Source organism: Diabrotica virgifera, chromosome 5 (genome assembly GCF_917563875.1).
Source record: "Diabrotica virgifera virgifera chromosome 5, PGI_DIABVI_V3a".
NCBI lineage: Eukaryota > Metazoa > Arthropoda > Insecta > Coleoptera > Chrysomelidae > Diabrotica > Diabrotica virgifera.
In genome coordinates, this window is record NC_065447.1 from 117536696 (window position 1) to 117554390 (window position 17695).

General features: G+C 32.2%; 1 protein-coding gene across 1 annotated transcript in view; it reads left to right on the plus strand.

The window, feature by feature from the left end:
• Positions 1-913: 913 nt before the first annotated feature.
• Positions 914-17695, plus strand: part of LOC126885119 (probable multidrug resistance-associated protein lethal(2)03659) — a 185634-nt gene continuing 168852 nt past the window's right edge. The window contains exons 1-2 of the mRNA XM_050651551.1: positions 914-1154; positions 14711-14941. Of these exons, the coding sequence (XP_050507508.1) occupies positions 1078-1154; positions 14711-14941 (308 nt within the window). The 5' untranslated portion in view covers positions 914-1077. The remainder of the gene's footprint in view (positions 1155-14710; positions 14942-17695) is intronic.

The following is a 17695-nucleotide window of genomic DNA, read 5'->3' on the forward strand; positions in this document are numbered from 1 at the left end:
TGATCATCTCCCGATATTTTTCCCGATAATTCGTTTCGGCTATTACATTGTTTTTTTCTTTTATAATTTCGAATATTCCGTCATTCATTCTTTGTGTGTTGTTGTTATTTGTTTTGCTTGTTAGTAGACTGTACTTTTTCTCGAATATGATTATCTTTAAACTGTTTTGTATCTGACCTTTTGCTATCTGGCTTGGTGTTTGCCTCTCGTCTCATGTATATAATTAACACTAGTGGGGTACCATTCATACTAACGAACATAAAATATTAGGCAAGGATCTTGTGAAGGAAACTATAAAGTGGTTTTATTATGGAAAAAAAGATATGTTCCTAGTCTATTAATATGTACTAAGTTATATTTTACTCTAAAGTAGCGTTTTTAAAATTATTTTTAAAATTAAATTAATTTTTTTCTTGCATGTTTTAATGGTTTAACACGTTCAGTGCTGATCACGCACCGGTGCGTCAAACTAGTTCTTGTAGAGGGACGGATGACGTACCGGTACGTCATATACCATATCGAATATAATGTTTAGTTATATGCTAGCACCTGTAGAGTGTGTATCGTAGGAGTGATAGCACTTGTGGTAATGTGTGTACTTATTTTGTCTTGTTTTTAACTCTTATAATAACACACATATTAACAATAATGTGGAGCCAAAAATTTCAAAAATATATATCAGGCCGGCAGCAATTTTACTAATATAAGAGTAGCACTGAACGAGTTAACCTAATGATTCCCTAATAATTGATTCATAGAAAAATTTTGGTATTTTCCACAAATATTTAAGCTAATATATTTAATATGTTTTTCATTATTTATTAAATAGTCTACAAATAATCGTGATGTTTTAAAGTACATGTGCATCTAAAAAGACTAAAAATGACAAAAATACGTTATCTATACGAAAAGGTAGTATTAAATAACTTGTGATAAGATTTTTTCCTCCGTCACTGTTAAGATCAAATGAGTATTAAACAAAAATATTTTTATATAAAACAAATTATGTTAAACATTTGTATGAGTTAATTAAATTAGGTTAGAGGTAGTGCGTATTTTATGAGTTTTCCTTAAATTATGGATCAAGGTAATAGAAGACAGAGGGCACCCAATCCAAGAGAGACTGCAAATTTATTTTCTTTAGTAACATTTTCGTAAGTATAATACACGTACACATCAAAATATATAATTCATTCATTCGTTCATTAAGCATTACAATCCCTTGGGATTTTATAGCTAGCGCCGTGGCGTTCAAAATCGTATCCTTGGGTGAGGTGGATTAGTCCTCTGTCATTTATAGCTTGCTCTGTGTCATTGCTGCTGTCGTGAGTCTTTTCCATTTCTTCCTGTCCTTGCACTAAACTTTCCAATCTTTTACATTAATTGCTCTTATGTGTTCTTCTACATCATTCAGTCATCCTCTGCTAGGTCTTCCTCTACACCTGGGCCATAATGATGTCCAGTCAGTTATCCTTCTCAACATATCTGATTGTGGGCGTCTCTGTATATGTCCTATCCCATCTAAGCGAAGAGATTTTATATATCTGACTATATTTTCTCTCTTTAATTCTTCTTCAATTTCGGTATTTGTTTTCATTCTTATTTTCCTCTCTTGTTACATTGTGGCCTAGTATTTTAGTCATTATTTTTCTTTCAAATTTCAGAAATATATCTTCCTCTTTCTTATCAATTTATGTTATTCCCATCCCATATGTAACAACAGGTCTTATTAAGGTCTAATATAAGTTCATCTTTGTTTTCTTACTTAGAATCTTGCGTCTTATAAGATTTTTATTCATTCCATATGTTTTTTTGTCTTATAGAATTCTTTCTTCTGTTCTCTCTTTTCCGGTTTTCCCTATTGTTACTCCCAAGTAGCTAAAAGTGGAGACAGTTTTAAATTTATGTTTGTTTTATTAGATATTTTCTGAGTTGTTGTATCGTTCTTCTCTACCGTCATGTATTTTGTTTTGTGCTGGCTTATCTCTAGCCCTATTCTCTTCGTTTCCTTATTTAACTTGTCAACTGCTTTTATAAGTGTTATCGTCGTGTTCGCTATGATGACTAGATCATCTACATATATGCTTCTATTTTAAGTTGATTTGTAATAATGTTTTTGTTTGCAAAGTTTGTCTTCTACTTCCACTATCAAGTTAAATAGTGTCGGTGAAATAAACTCACCTTCTTTTACGCCTTTTTTGACATTGACGTCCTTAGAAGTTGTTCCGTTGAAAATGATCTTTACTGTGGTGTTCTTTAGGCTCGCTGTTAGCATATGTCTTAATTTTTCTGGGATTCCAAGTTTCTTTAACTCCTCCATCATTTTCGTCCGATTGATTGTGTCAAAAGCGATTTTGAAATCTATGAATATTAGGTGCATTTCTCTGTTGTACTCTTTCGATTTTTGAATTATTTTTTCCACTGTATGTATGGAATTAATTGTCGATATTTCCGATCTGAACCCGTACTGGTATTTTCCTAATATTCGTTCAGCGCATAAACTCTCATATTTAGTATGCTTGCTAGAGCTTTATATATTGTGTTTAATAAAGTTATTGCTCTGTAATTCTCGCACTCCTCTCGATCCCCTTTTTTATATGTATGTAATATTATACCTCTGTTTCAATTGTCTGGTACCATAAAATGGGGTGACTTTGACCGATTTTGTACTTTAATCCTATAAAAATCATATTTTAAATTTTGCTACATTTTTGTATATGCAAATGTGTTATGGGTTTAGGCGTCTACTTTCAGTAGCTTAGATTATAATTACAAGAAAATAATCATGACAGAAAAAAATAAAAAATGCTATTGGTCAAGTTCACCCCATCTGGGGGGAAGTTGACCGTATATGCTTTTTGCCTGTTAAACTTATTTTCTTTTAGGTGGGGTTAATTTGACCGTTCTTAAACCATTTTTTTTTAATTCGTTATATCGGTGGATTTAAAAACCCTTGCAATATTAATTCTTTTTTTTTTAATCTGAAAATGAATTCTTAGATATTTATAAATTTGAATCGTTAAAAATAATTTTAAAAATTCTACAGGGTGGCTGAAGTATATCACAATAGATATTTTTCTAGGTTTTCGGTCAAATTCACCCCGGCGGTCAAAGTAACCCCATTCTCCGGTAGTCTGTTTTTTGTCCATATTTGCTGTATTAGCTAGTTTATTTCTTTATGTGATTCTCTTCCTCCGTGTTTTATTAATTCCACAGCTATTTCATCTTCTAATGATGCTTTTCCTTTTCGGAGGTTTTTAATTTCTTTTTGTACTTCTTCTTCTGTGGAAACTTCTACTTCGTCGTTATCTTGTATTATTGGTCTTATTTTATATAATATTAGGATACTATAATATATAGTATATGTATATTATATTAGGATAATATAGGGATTTTATTATTAAGATATAATATTAAGGTTTTCTTGGTCGACGTTTTAAAGTTTTGAAAACGACTGTCTGGAAATATCACTGTCTAAGATATCTGGTATCATATTATAATGGCCTCTTTTCCATGAGATCCTGTCATCGTTTATGAACTGTAGAATAAATTTTAGAACAGTTCTCCGCACCTATACTTCATAGAGAATATTTATTGTAGTTTTTCTTTTACGGGATATAAACTTTTCACTAGATTGTTAAACACCTCCTTCAAATAGAGATAAGTTATCACTAGAACTGTCACTGTAGGCAGTTGAGTATGCAAAATAATGGAAACCGCATTATGCTAATTGTTATAAGCGCAAAAGACCGTACAATTTATATTTTGAATGAGCCGCGGATTGCCTACCATTGACTTATCAGTGCTAAATAATAATTAAATTTTATTTTGCTCTGGAAATGTGTTTAAAACTGACAAAATAAAACAAATTTATTTGCATTTTTCATTAATAAAATAATGATAAGTTAAGTTTCTTTTTCGATTAAATTGTCTGTTATAAACGATTTGTGATCTTTTTTACAAAAACCCGCTTTATAGGCCTGGGTCCAAAAAAAGTTGTTAATAGCAAGCTGAAAATTTGTTAATAGCTTAACGATGTCTAGTCGGACAAACTTTGATATATGGGAACGCTGGAACAGGGGAAGTTTTAATTTGAGGAACAGGTTAAAAATTTGGAACGTCAGACTACGAAAACTTTCCATCTATTTTATCGGACAACACTTCCAATTGATCTGTTACCATTTGGTTAAATTCTCCTGCAAAAATCAGACTGGTATTTATCACCAACCAGGCATTTTAATAAGTCCAACTAGTAGAACATGTCAAATGACAGGAATTATATTGGTGATAAATACCACTCTGATTTTTGCATGAGAGTTTAATCAAACGGTAACAAATCAATTGGTAGTCTGCTCCAAAATTTGCATATGCTCCAAAATCGACAAAAAAGTTTTTTCGTTTTTTACAATAACTGCATTCATTTTAAGGATACCGTATCCATTTAATAACCATTTTATAGGAAATTTCAAGGGCTATAATATATATCCAAAGTAATCACATGTATTCAAAGTCTTTAGTTTTTAAAAGTTGAAGGGCTAAGCTAAATGGCGCAATAAATGTGATACTGGCGCTACCAACCTAATTTAAAGCAGTGATATCTCTGACAATTTTTATGATATAGTAATGAAATACAAAAACATAATTTTTCTTTAAAAAATCCCTACATTTTGTATTGTATCATTTTTTTGTATCTCTCATCATTTTAGGGTTACATGGAGGAAAAGGCAGATTTTAAAGTAAATTTAAAATTGCGCTCTATAATTTGATCTTATTTTATTTAAAGCATGCATTTTCAACCACTGGAACTTTTTGAACATAGAAATGACATTATAATAAAATGAATTTTAGAAAGAAAATGATGCATAAACGCTGATGGATGAGGGATGAAATATACTTCTCATTTTTTCTTAAAATATATTAGTTATCAATTTTTTTGCACCATATCTCGCTTAGATTGAATATAATTGACCTTTAGTGGTGCTCATTTTAAAGGTTTTTTCAAGGTATCGAATACCCTTAAATCGACCGTTTCTCTCCTATTTCAACCTGAATACCCAGATTTGAGCATGCACCAAAAAAAAAATCTCTTTTCGCTTACATACTATTAGGCTATTGATTATATTCAAAATAAGATAGCTAAAAGGAACTACAACGTTAACGTGGTTTTATTATTTCATATGGTCAATGGACATCTATATATGAAAAAACCGCGGAGTGCTACCATTTAAAGGGGTGCGTTTTTGAGAAATGGGTGAATTAGTCCCTGGGCACAGGTTACATTAGGGTGAGTTCTATGAACTTTTGGTACAAACACGTCTACATAAAAATTGTTTCTGGTTAAATTTCCTATCTACATATCACTTTTTAAAGTCAATGATACTTTTTTTTGCAAAAATATATTCAAAAGAAAAAGCACAAAGAAACCCAAAAGAAATAAATTTTGTTTTTTGTCCCATAACTTTTGTCCACGAGGATATAGGTATAGACATTGCTTTACAGAAAAAAAATCTACATATTTCTTCTTTAAATTGTTGTTTAGTAGAGGTCATTAGGATTTATAGTTTTTGAAATATGATTTTTCAAATTTCGCCACTCAGCAATTTTGGGCAATTTTCCTTGTTATTTCGCAAATATTGTTCTGTAACTTTTTTCTACGTAACTTTAGGTATATGCAATGGTACACGTAATAAGGAACAGAAATGAATTACCTTTAAAATGGTCTACTGTATAACGTTGTACGACTTTACCTTTTCGAAAGAGATTATGGTGTTTCAAGGTTTTATACTTTTAACGATTTTTGTAATATAATATAAAAATAAAATAATATTATTATATAATATATTATATATTATATAATATTATATTATATATAGTATATATAATATAATATTATATTATATATTATATAATACCTAATATAAAAAAATATTATTTTTTACATTTTTTACGATTATTTTTGAAATTTCTCATTATAACTTTTTTTCTTCTACATTTAGGTATACATATATTATATTTTATAATAAAAAAAGCTTATTTTGTTTACTTTAAAATGGCGTATTACAAAAAATTCTAGGATTATTTTTGAATAAGATATTATTTTTCAAAATGAAATAAGTACTTGCAACGATTTTTGATTTTAGGATTATTTTTTAAATTTCTCATTATAATTTTTTTTCTTGTAAGTGAATATACTATATATTGCTCAATAAAGAGGGATTATTTTCTTTTCTTTAAAATGGTGTATCATCTATATTTAAATAATGGAAACCGGGTGATTCTTTGATATTTTTTTAATTGTATTATTCAAAATTATTTCTTTTACAAAAATTACATCAACATTAGTCTTAGAAAACATCACTTTAGTTAAAATTACTTAAACGTTGACATTTAAAAAATTTTCAAAACCAAATTCCATCTCTTCGTTAGCATTAGCTTCAATATCTTCCTCTGACACCTCAGTTTTCTTAGAGTTCACACAATTAGTACCCATGCACATGCACCCTTTGCAGAATATTGAACAACTAATTCCTATCTTCCTATAACCGCAGTTTTTTGTACATCTTTTGGTACATTTACATGCTATTTTTTTAAGCAAAGCAGTGGTGCAGGAGCTTTGACAGTAAATATTGGAATTAATCCATACTTTGAAGTTTGCCCGGCCGAGTCAAGTGGATCCAAAGTATTGAGTACTTATAAAAAATAAGATTCAATCATAACACACAATCACATAAAAAAGTTGTAATGAGAAAATTAAAAAATAATCCTAAAATCAAAAATCGATGCAAGTACTTATTACATTTTGAAAAACCATATCTTATTCAAAAATAATCCTAGAATTTTTTATAATACACCATTTTAAAGTAAACAGAATAAGCTTTCTTTTTTATTATAATATATACCTAAATGTAGAAAAAAAAGTTATAATGGGAAATTTAAAAAATAATCGTAAAAAATATAAAAACTCGCTAAAAGTATAAAATCTTGAAAAAGATAACCTCTTTAAAAGAAGTCGTACAACATTATACTGTAGAACATTTTAAAGGTAATTGATTTCTATTCCTCTTACATGTAGCATTGCATATGCCTAAAGTTTCGTAGAAAAAAGTTACAGAACAATATTTGCGAAATAACAAGGAAAATTGCCCAAAATTGCTGTGAGTGACAAAATTTGAAAAATCATATTTCGAAAACTGTATATCCTAATGGCCCCTACTGAACACCATTTTAAAGAGAAAATATGTAAGTTTTTTTTCTGTGAAGCAATGTCTATACCTATATCTCCGTGGACAAAGTTATGGGACAAAAAACAAAATTTCTTTCTTTTGGGTTTCTTTGTGCTTTTTCTTTTCAATATATTTTGTGTAAAAAAAGGTATCCTTCACTTTAAAAAGTTATATTTAGATAGGAAATTTAACCAGGAACAATTTTTATGTAGACGTGTTTGTACCAAAAGTTCATAGAACTCTCCCTAATGTAACCTGTGCCCAGGGACTAATTCACCCATTTCTCAAAAACGCACCCCTTTAAATGGTAGCACTCCGCGGTTTTTTCATATATAGAGATTCATTGACCATATGAAATAATAAAACCCCGTTAACGTTGTAGTTCCTTTCTATAGTACATAATCAATAGCCTATATATACCATATCCCTTTTTGTATTCTAACTAGATTTATGGCGATCTTTGTTTTTTCATAAGCTACAAAAATGCTTAATATAGTTTTGTTGTTGCATGCATAGTTTTTAAGGTATTCGCCAGAAACCATTCGAAAAGGTGTCATTTTTCTATGAAAATGGCAAATTTTCAACCACGAATATCTCAAAAAATATTGAGTTTTCCAAAAAAAAAAATTAAAACAGTTTTTGCTTAGAATTAGGTTTTGTAGCGACTCCGTGGTTATTCCAATATTATTATTGTATTGAATATTATGAAGAATATGAAAGTGGGTCTAGAGTATTATCAAAATAACAATAAAACGGACATTAGTGCTACTGAAAAAAATATTTTTTTTCAAAAAAAGATAGGAATCACAAAAAAGGACAGGATAATACAGGATATCGTGATAATAGCAAATTTAGATATGAAACCAATAGAAATTATTATAATGGTAGGGGAGTCCAAGCGGGGATTTTTGCAGTTACTCGAGCGCGTCAGTTTATCACACGGGGAGAAACCTTGTACCCTGTAAATGTATCTCTACTGTATATTGCCTCTTAATACAGGAGAGTTCGTTAAGGGGAGTCCGAAAAAAATCTATCCTTAGAAAAACTCGAAATCGTCAGGTTAAGATAAGGTGAGTTAAGTACATGCAAAACAATGTACATTTCAAAAATCTGTTTCAAAATGGGCGAGTCGCAAAGTTTCACAAAAAAAACGAATATTTCGCGGAATGAACGTCAGATCGAAAAACTAAAAAATACGTCTTCAATATTTTTCAAAAATCTATCGAATGATACCAAACACGACCCTTCACGGGGAGGGGTGGGGATAAATTTAAAATTTTAAATACGAACCCCGCGATATTTCGCGAAATAAACATCAGATCGAAAAACTGCAAAATACACGTATTAAATATTTTAAAGTCTACCGAGTGGCATCAAACACTACTATAAAATCTGAAGTAGGAGCCCCCAATTGTTATAGCAGATTTGGATTATTTATGTAAAAATAAGCAACTTATATTCGAGACATTTTTTCGAATTATGGATAGATGGCGCTATAATCGGAAAAAACGATTGTTGGAAATGGAAAATTAAATTAAAACATGGAAAGTCCCCCACTTTATGGAAAACTTAACTTAACTTTTTTGGTTTTAGGATCTACTCTTCACAACCCAATAGGTCCCCATAACGCTCGAGTAACTGCAAATTTAGTGTACTTTCCTCCCCTACTATGAGTTGAAATTATCTAGATTGTAATTCAATGTTTCAGTAGAGATTCTTTGATAGATGTGGGGCTACTTGGATAGCTATGAACGATGCTCAGAATTAACGACAAAAGATTGGCACAAAAGTATAGCAGAGCACAAGACTAAGTTATAAGTATTGTAATGAATTGTGAAATATAGTTAAATTGACTAGAAGTAATCCCTAATTTCACAAATAAGGGAGTATTACCAAAAATAATAGACTGATAAACTATTTTAGCGCCACAATAATGTTTACTGGATAAGGATTAGTTGGTAATGATATCAAAATAATAGTAAGCGATAAAGTTGAGACAAACAATTTATAAAAGGTCGAAATGTACCTATACATTGCGTGCATGTATTTTACATTTCAATATAATTCAACAATAAATATTTACAAAAGTTACGTAAAATAAATGTATTTAGTAACAAAAGAAATCTGTTAAAGTAAATTTTAAAATAATATGACCTTGGATTGGATTTTGATAATAATAGTTGACACATTTGTCACCAGTTGGCTTTATCTTATTATTGCTGAATATTTATTTCTAGAAACAAAAATGCACGAAGCCATGTTTAAATAGAAACTTAAACTGAAAATCTCAAGTATATAAAATAAAAATAGATTGTAAAAAACAGACAATAAAAACGTAGTACGTTCAAATACGTTGTTTAGGGCTGTTTCACATTATAAGAATTTTGAACGTCCGAGAGTTTTCTCGTACGGTAGTTTGGACGCACCATTCCTTTTCACACAATAAGGGCTTTTTCACATTATAAGAATTTTGAACGTGCGAGGGTTTTCTCGTGCGGTAGTTTTGACGCACTTGTCCTTTTCACATAATAAGAATTGAGTCGCACGGAGATATTTTGCTGTGTTTTTTGTTATATTATTTTTATTTACACTTTGTGGCTGAGCTAGGTACATTATACGATGTCTGATATGTATTATTACGATGTATTATTACAAATGGGTATTCTTTGTCCGTACTTTTGTCCTAATGTACTGTAATGCGTATTTAATTCATTTGCAATTTTTTTGTCAGTTATCATTTCTTATCATTTTAATTAAAAGTCTTAATTTGTTTTTATAATCGTTGTTCCACTAAGCTATTTGTGGGATCGTGGATAAGCTGATCTAATTAGCTCATACAATCTATGTAATAAACAATTCTACATGGGAAAGAAGCCACAATTTACAAAAAAATGATTTTATTAACGTTTCGACATCCGATTTGGGCGTCGAAACGTTAATAAAATTATTTTTTGAGTTAAATTGTGGCTTATTTCCCATTTAGAATAGTTTATTATAAAAATTCCACAAGGAAACAGCTTCAGAACAACATTAAAATCTATATTTTTCATGTACAGAATTTAAAAGACCCTCTGTCGTCCATTCATTTTTAAATGTTGTTCCCCTCGTTTTAAATGTTGTTTTTAGATAATTTCACACAAGACGTGACTGCCGCCCTACTCCAATCTTTACCGAGTCGTTTAACCTATAAAACTAAATATAATTTCGTAGAATAAAAGGTATATACAGTGCTAGTCAAAAGTCCGTACCCCCCCTCTTATCTTTTGAACGGTTTTACCTATAATAGTGAAATTTGGACGGAGGAAATTAACTGACGTAAGCTTCTTAACTAGTTATGACAGGTGACGTAATAGTGACAGATGACGTTACAGAGCCACTGTGACCGATAATTTTAAATGGGACCTTATGGCAAGTGATACCTCGTTTGAAAGGTATTCAAAATCCCTACTCAGCCATACTAATTTTTTTGTGTTTTAGTTGATTTTGATTTTGGTGAATAAATTAAATAAATATAATATTGTAGCTTCGCATTTAATTAATAAAAATTCAAATGTACGCCTATGGTTTTTTTGTCAAAAAAGTTGACGTTTTTCGATTCTCTAGTAGTTTTTACGTCAACGTCAACCTTTTTGACAAGTAATCATAGGCGGAATTTTGAATTTTGAATTAATTAAATGAAACTACAATTTTATATTTATTTCATTAATTCGTCAAAATTAGCTTAAACTTAAACAATATTAGTATGACTGAATAGGTATTTTCAATACCTTTCAAAAGAGGTGTCACTTGCCATAAGGTCCCATTTAAAATTATCTGTCACAGTGGCGCTGTAAAGTCATCTGTCACTATTACGTCACCTGTCATGACTAGTTAAGAAGCTTACGTCCGTTTATTTCCTATCTCCAAATTTCACTATTATAGGTATAACCGTTCAAAAGATACGAGGGGGGTACAGACTTTTGACTAGCACTGTATAGGAAGCGAAATCAAATAATAGCGTTGTGGTTACTTTATCGTCGAAGGAAAGAGAAATAAGAGGAACCGAATTCATTGGGTCCACCCTATTAGCGCAAAAAATACGATTTATATATTGTTATATTCTCAAATATTGATGGAACACCCTCTATACTCAACGTTAATTACAACTATGTAAAATAAAGTTTATTATAATAAACTTACCAGTTTTAATTACTGTTGTTATCAGTAACATATAATTAATTTTACTATACTTATAAAATGTGTTTTTTCTTTATCACCTAATACGTCAAATTCACTGTTAAGTGCACGGCATACACCATTCCAAGCATTTCTCGTCAAGTTTCTATCTTTATATTATTTCTATTGAACAGGTTTCGCTTCAATGAATGTTATTAATATTTCACTATCAATCTGGGACATCATAATATAAAATATATGCACCTACTTCAAACAGCCACAAAGTGTAACTGAAAATAATGTACCAAACAACTAAAGAAACTACCTTGGTGCGACTGAACGACAGTATCATATGAAAGGATGCATTAAGTCCCCTATGCTACGGGGTGCGTAAAAACGGCACGGCTGCCGTCTGTTGTAGTAACCGAGGGGCGGCATGAACACGGCGACTTCACCGAACGTTCCAACCACCGTCTAGTGAGAAAGGCTCCATATGATTACATGCGCCACCATTGGAATGTCGTCGTGCGTTCTAACCCTCGCACGTTTAAATTCTTATAACGTGAAACAGCGCTAAGCGCTGTTTTGCTGAGTTTTATATGAGTAGAAAGAAACGACCAGAGACAAAGATCTTTGATGACGCACAATACGTTAACACTATGACCACTACACTTCCTCTGGGGGTCAGGACTGAAGAGACAGAGAGACTGAGCTAAAACCTTTAAAACTAGTGTGACTCCAAGATCATTAAACTTGGGCAAGACAGTTGCTTATTTTTCTTATAAAACTGTTATCCTTAATACTATTTAGTAAAATCATTATACTTAGATTATTATACCGTATATGATGCAACCTCCCTTACTTAGTCATACCTTCATTTCTGCCCACGATTGTGTAATATTTGCTTCTCTGTGCCATGTTGTACCTGCTTGTTTCTTTGTCATAGACCCATCTTAACATCTCAAGTATTGACATTGTCTTGGTTTCTTGATGCCTCTTGGATACCACTGTGTATTTCTAGGGAACCATCTATTGTCAGTTGTTCTCGTAAATGTAACGCCCACTGCCATTTTAAATATTTGATCATGTGGAATATTATCAGTGACCTGGGTTTTCCGTCCGATCCATTCTGTTTTTTTGCAATCTCTCGCCTAACATGCATCGCTCTATTGACCCTTGGGTGACCTTGAGTTTTGCTATTACCTTTTTCCTTGGTGCCCAAGTTTCGCAGCCATATGTCATGATCGGTAGTATACACTGATCGAATGGTCTTTTCTTCAGATATAATGACATTATGGATTTGAGTATTGTTATGTGTATTTCTTAACTAAAACTTCTATTTTTTAATAGCCCAACGAAACTTTTTAAATTCCCTTAATTTTATTGGTGGAGAAGATGAGCTTACAATCTAGTCAAATAAATTTAAAGCAAAGCCAACAATACAACTTTGTGATAATAATCTCAACACAAATCTTCAATATCCAATTGTTACAGTTGCAATGGAAACGGAAAGTCTTTAACCCATGCGTTTTGCCGGTTATGATCTACATATGGTGCTATTCCTAGCTATAATAGGTTACTAAACTTTATTTTTTAAGTCTGTTTGAATAAAATACCGTTGTCTCTTTTTTTCTCTGGAAGCCGTCAATGCATGCACCCCGGTCGCACTGCAGCCTTTTGGCTTATTTATTGTGCTTTTTTCCATTTGTTCTCATGACACTCAATCCAGTATAGTGGTGTCCTTCACTAGCCTGTAAAAGTCCAATGGGTTAGTGCCATATATTTTCGGACTTGGTCTGCAGTTTCCATTATATTGCTTGTCTCTTGAGGACCAGAACCTCGCAATCGCACAATATATGTCTGACTTTCTCGGTATTTCTATTGTATAGTCTGCAACTGAGATTTCCATTGTATATCTGCAATTTTGAGCTCATTCCTGTTCATTTTGAGCAGTTCTTCAGCTCTTTTTGCGCATGTCTGAAGTATAAATCTCTTTGCATGCTTTTGCGTGGAAATTTTTTCCCAGCATTCTCTGTTTTCTTCCTATCCAGTCTCTTAATCGGTTTCTGATTGTGCTTTTAGGCACTTCCGGTACCGGTTCTGGAACGAAGTTTCTTGCTGCTGATCCTCGTCTAGCTAACGAGGCTCGAGAAAGCTCGGCTTTCTCGTTGCCAGCGATCCCTTGATGTCCAGGCACCCAAATGAGTTTTACCTCATTATGTTCCGCCAGGGTATCAAGTTCTTCGCAGCATTCCTATGCCAGCCTTGAGGTTATCTCTGGGTTCTTTAAAGCCCTCAAGGCCGCTTGGCTGTCTGAACAGATATTGATTCTCTTATTAGTTTAAGTCCTCAATCTCTTTATCCGTGCACACATGTACAGTGCAGGGTTGCATATACCTCTGCCTGAAATACAGGCAGATGGCCATTCTACTAGGATGGGGATGAGTATAGTCCCTATCCTCACTATGTATTCCTGATCCCGAACCACCTTCTGTCTTGGACCCATGTGTTTACCAGATGTGGCCCTCATACTTCAGACATCTGCCAGGATCTCCCCATATTTCCCTGGTGTGTATTTCCACCTGGAAATCTATTTCAATTTTATATCTGGGGATTGAATGGTCTGTTATCATCTCCCATATCAGATCCCCGCATATATTCTTGATGCTGCAGTGTCCTTTGTTCACTGCAATTTTGCTTTGATTTCACTGCAGTCTATGTAAACCCATCCCTGCGTGTCCTTCACTATGATGTGTAAGGGAAGAAGGTCTAGTTCCCATGTTCTGCCATGTGTGTGTCTCGTTCTTCTGGTGAAGGATACTATTTTGGATTTGTGAGGGCTTACGGACAATCCTACCTCACTTGTCCATTTTGATACTCCGTTCAGAGCCTGTTGCGTATTGTCGTTGTATTGAACTTGCCCCATGCCAGAAAGATGAAATCATCTTTTCCTCAAATATCTTTTCTGTTGAGCGTTTCAATCAGTCCGTCCATAACCATATGCTACACTAAAGGAGATAATACACCTCCCTGTGGGCATCCTCTGGCAGCCCGTGCTGACATGGTCTCGCCCATCAGTGGTAAATGTACCACGTGGCTTTTAATCATGCATTCTATCCACCTGCAGCTTATATCATCCATACTTTCAAACAGATGGCCTTTGTGATTGCATCGAATGAGGCATTGCTAAAGGCTCCCTCTATGTCGAGAAAGGCTCCCGTTTTCTCTTGGTTCACTTCCTATTAATTTTTACTCTTTAATAGAAATCACTCATACCTCAGAATTAGGTGCAGGTTTTTGGTACAAAAATCTGTATTTTTATTTTTTTGTAGATACACTCGTAAACTTTTTACTAGCGGACTTAAAAAAGACTTGGAGGATAATGATCTCTTTGAAGTTATTAACAGATGTCGTTCGGAAAATTGTACTGATAGGTTGGAGCATGCATATGAAGCGGAATTTACAAAAAAGAAACCCAGTATCCTTAGGGTTTTATGGAATTGTTATGGACACACATATGTGTTCTTAGGACTTATTCACTTAACATGGAATTTAATTTCAAGGTAAGGCAATTGTTGGAATACTTCCAACAGATATTTTCTTTTTCTGTTACATTACTCGTTACTCGTTATAAAATATGGCCACGTTATTAAAACACGCAAATTTACACGTTACTATGTTAATATTATTGAAAAAACAATCTGACAATTCTCAAAAATTAACTTCACAAAAACCATCAAAAAATTACTCTCGATAAAAAATTAGTTATTTAGCGCTTGTTCAAGAGTTAAAGAATATAAATATTGGTGTACTAATTCCAGATATTCCAACTTACTGAACCAGAAATCGAAGGAAAAATTGTATGTATTATTAAATTTATACTTGTGTAATAAAGATTGAAAAGACTCCCGTTACTTTAAACTAAATACAACCTCAGAGTAAGGAAGACGGTATTTAAGTACCCGATTCCTTTACAGCAATTTTTAAAAAACAGTAGATATCTACTTTTCCTACAGGGAATGTAAAACTGTGTGTAATAGGTAATGTATTTTTTATAATTATATACAGGGTGTTTGGTAAAGAATGGGCCATAGCTTAACCTCAGGTTCCTGAGGTTAAAATAGGCCGATTTAAGCTAACTTACCTTAGTACAAAGTTTATAATAACCGAGATACAGGGTGTCAAAGTTAAACTTTTTTTTATTTATTATTGAATATTTCCTGACAGGTATGAAATACAACATGAAATTTGGTATGTGGGGGTTTTTTGGGTCGAGAAAACTAAATTCCTTACCAAAAATGATGTATTGCCCAGAGGGCGCCACATACGCCTTTCAGCACTAATTTATTATGTTCAATTTTTTTCATCCCTCACTCTGTATAATTTTAACATTAAAATTTTTATTCTCCTATTAGTTTTACTTAAAAACGGTATACTTTTTTCATCTCCCTAAACTCAACCGTTTTCGAGATAAACGCATTTTAAATCTGCAATACACCATCATTTTTAGCATAATATCATTGTAGTTCCACCCGAAAAATAACTTAAAACCATAATAATTGTGCCAGTTCTCAAATTTATGTCATTGCATCGCAAATTCCATTTGAAGAAATTTGCGATACATTTTTGGATAATTTTATGGTTTTAAGTTATTTTTCGGGTGTAACTACAATGATATTATGCTAAAAATGATGGCGTATCGCAGATTTAAAATTCGTTTATCTCGAAAACGGTTGAGTTTAGGGAGATGAACGAAGTATACCTTTTTTAAGTAAAAGTAATAGGAAAATAAAAATTTTAATGTCAAAATTATACAGAGCGAGGGATAAAAAAAATTGAACGTAATAAATAAGTGCTGAAAGGCGTATGTGGCGGCCTCTGGGCAATACATAATTTTTGGTAGGGAATTTAGTTTTCTCGACCCAAAAAACCCTCACATACCAAATTTCATGTTGTTATCTCATACCTGTCAGGAAATATTTAATAATAAATAAAAAAAAGTTTAACTTTGACACCCTGTATCTCGGTTATTATAAACTTTGTACTAAAGTAAGTTAGCTTAAATCGGCCTATTTTAACCTCTGGAACCAGAGGTTAAGCTATGGTCCATTCTTTACCAAACACCCTGTATTTACTATATTATCATAAATTAAGTCGGTTTCTATAAAGCTGTTAATAAATAAAAATTACGCGAATTTTGCCACTTTTTACGATTATTATGTGTGGTTTTAGGGGTATTCCCCTTCGGGTCGTGAAATTAAAAATGTTCAAAGTGTCACTCGGTATACAAATCACTAATTTTAGAGCTCTCGTGTAAATACTACTCATTATTTTTTAATGATTTTAACTTTCAATCGTGAAGTAAGATTTTTCATCACGTGATCAATTCTGCCCAATCAGATTATATTAAAGCTGTAATTTTCTACTGTACATTATTACAGTGAGAGTAATTTTAAGTAGATTGTTTCTGTTTAATTGCAACCAGTTTCCTAGTTTTGACAACTGTCACATTTAAGAAAATATTCATAATAAACTTTTAGTTCTGCATCTAATGTCAAATTGTCACTAGAACAGAAATCGGCAATTCGAGTATACTTCGATAAGATTATTTCATGAATAAAACTGTTATTATAAATATATTTTTCCGCAAATCGCCAGGAAATTTTGACATTCCTGTCAAAATTTCTTGAAGAAAAAGTCAGGACTTCCTTACTGTAAGGAAATGTCATTTCCTTACTGTAAGGAAATGATATTTCCGTACAGTTGTTAGTGTTCTACATAAATGATAGAAAACACATTGCTATTAAAACCTTGTAAATTACCTTAATCATTAAATTTTCTTTATCTGGAGCTTCCTGGATAAATTTTTCAATTTCTTCCTTCGCTAAAATCTTAGATTTCTTTGCCCTATAACCTTGAGCTTGCCGTTTCAATAAAGAACGAAATTTTGAGTATGTAGATATATCTACATTGTGTTTAAGTGCAAGGGTTGACTTCAGCATTGAATAATTGGCCCATAATGTTGAAGATTTCATCTTTAAACAAAGGTCTAGGAAGTATGCCATTACAACATTTTCTGAGAAAGAACTCGTATTTTTACTCATGCGATAATCCATAAAACGTCTGTATGCATTTTCGTACTTTTCTCTTGATTTCTTTGGCAATAATTCTAATGAAGCAGTATTCACTGCCTCAACCAGCTCTGGAGGAGTCCCAGGAATGGAAATTTCGTCATCGCTTATCATTTTACTTTCGAGAACACCAGCAATTAAATTTATAAGCGTCAAGTTCGACAATTCAACCTCAATACGTTTCCA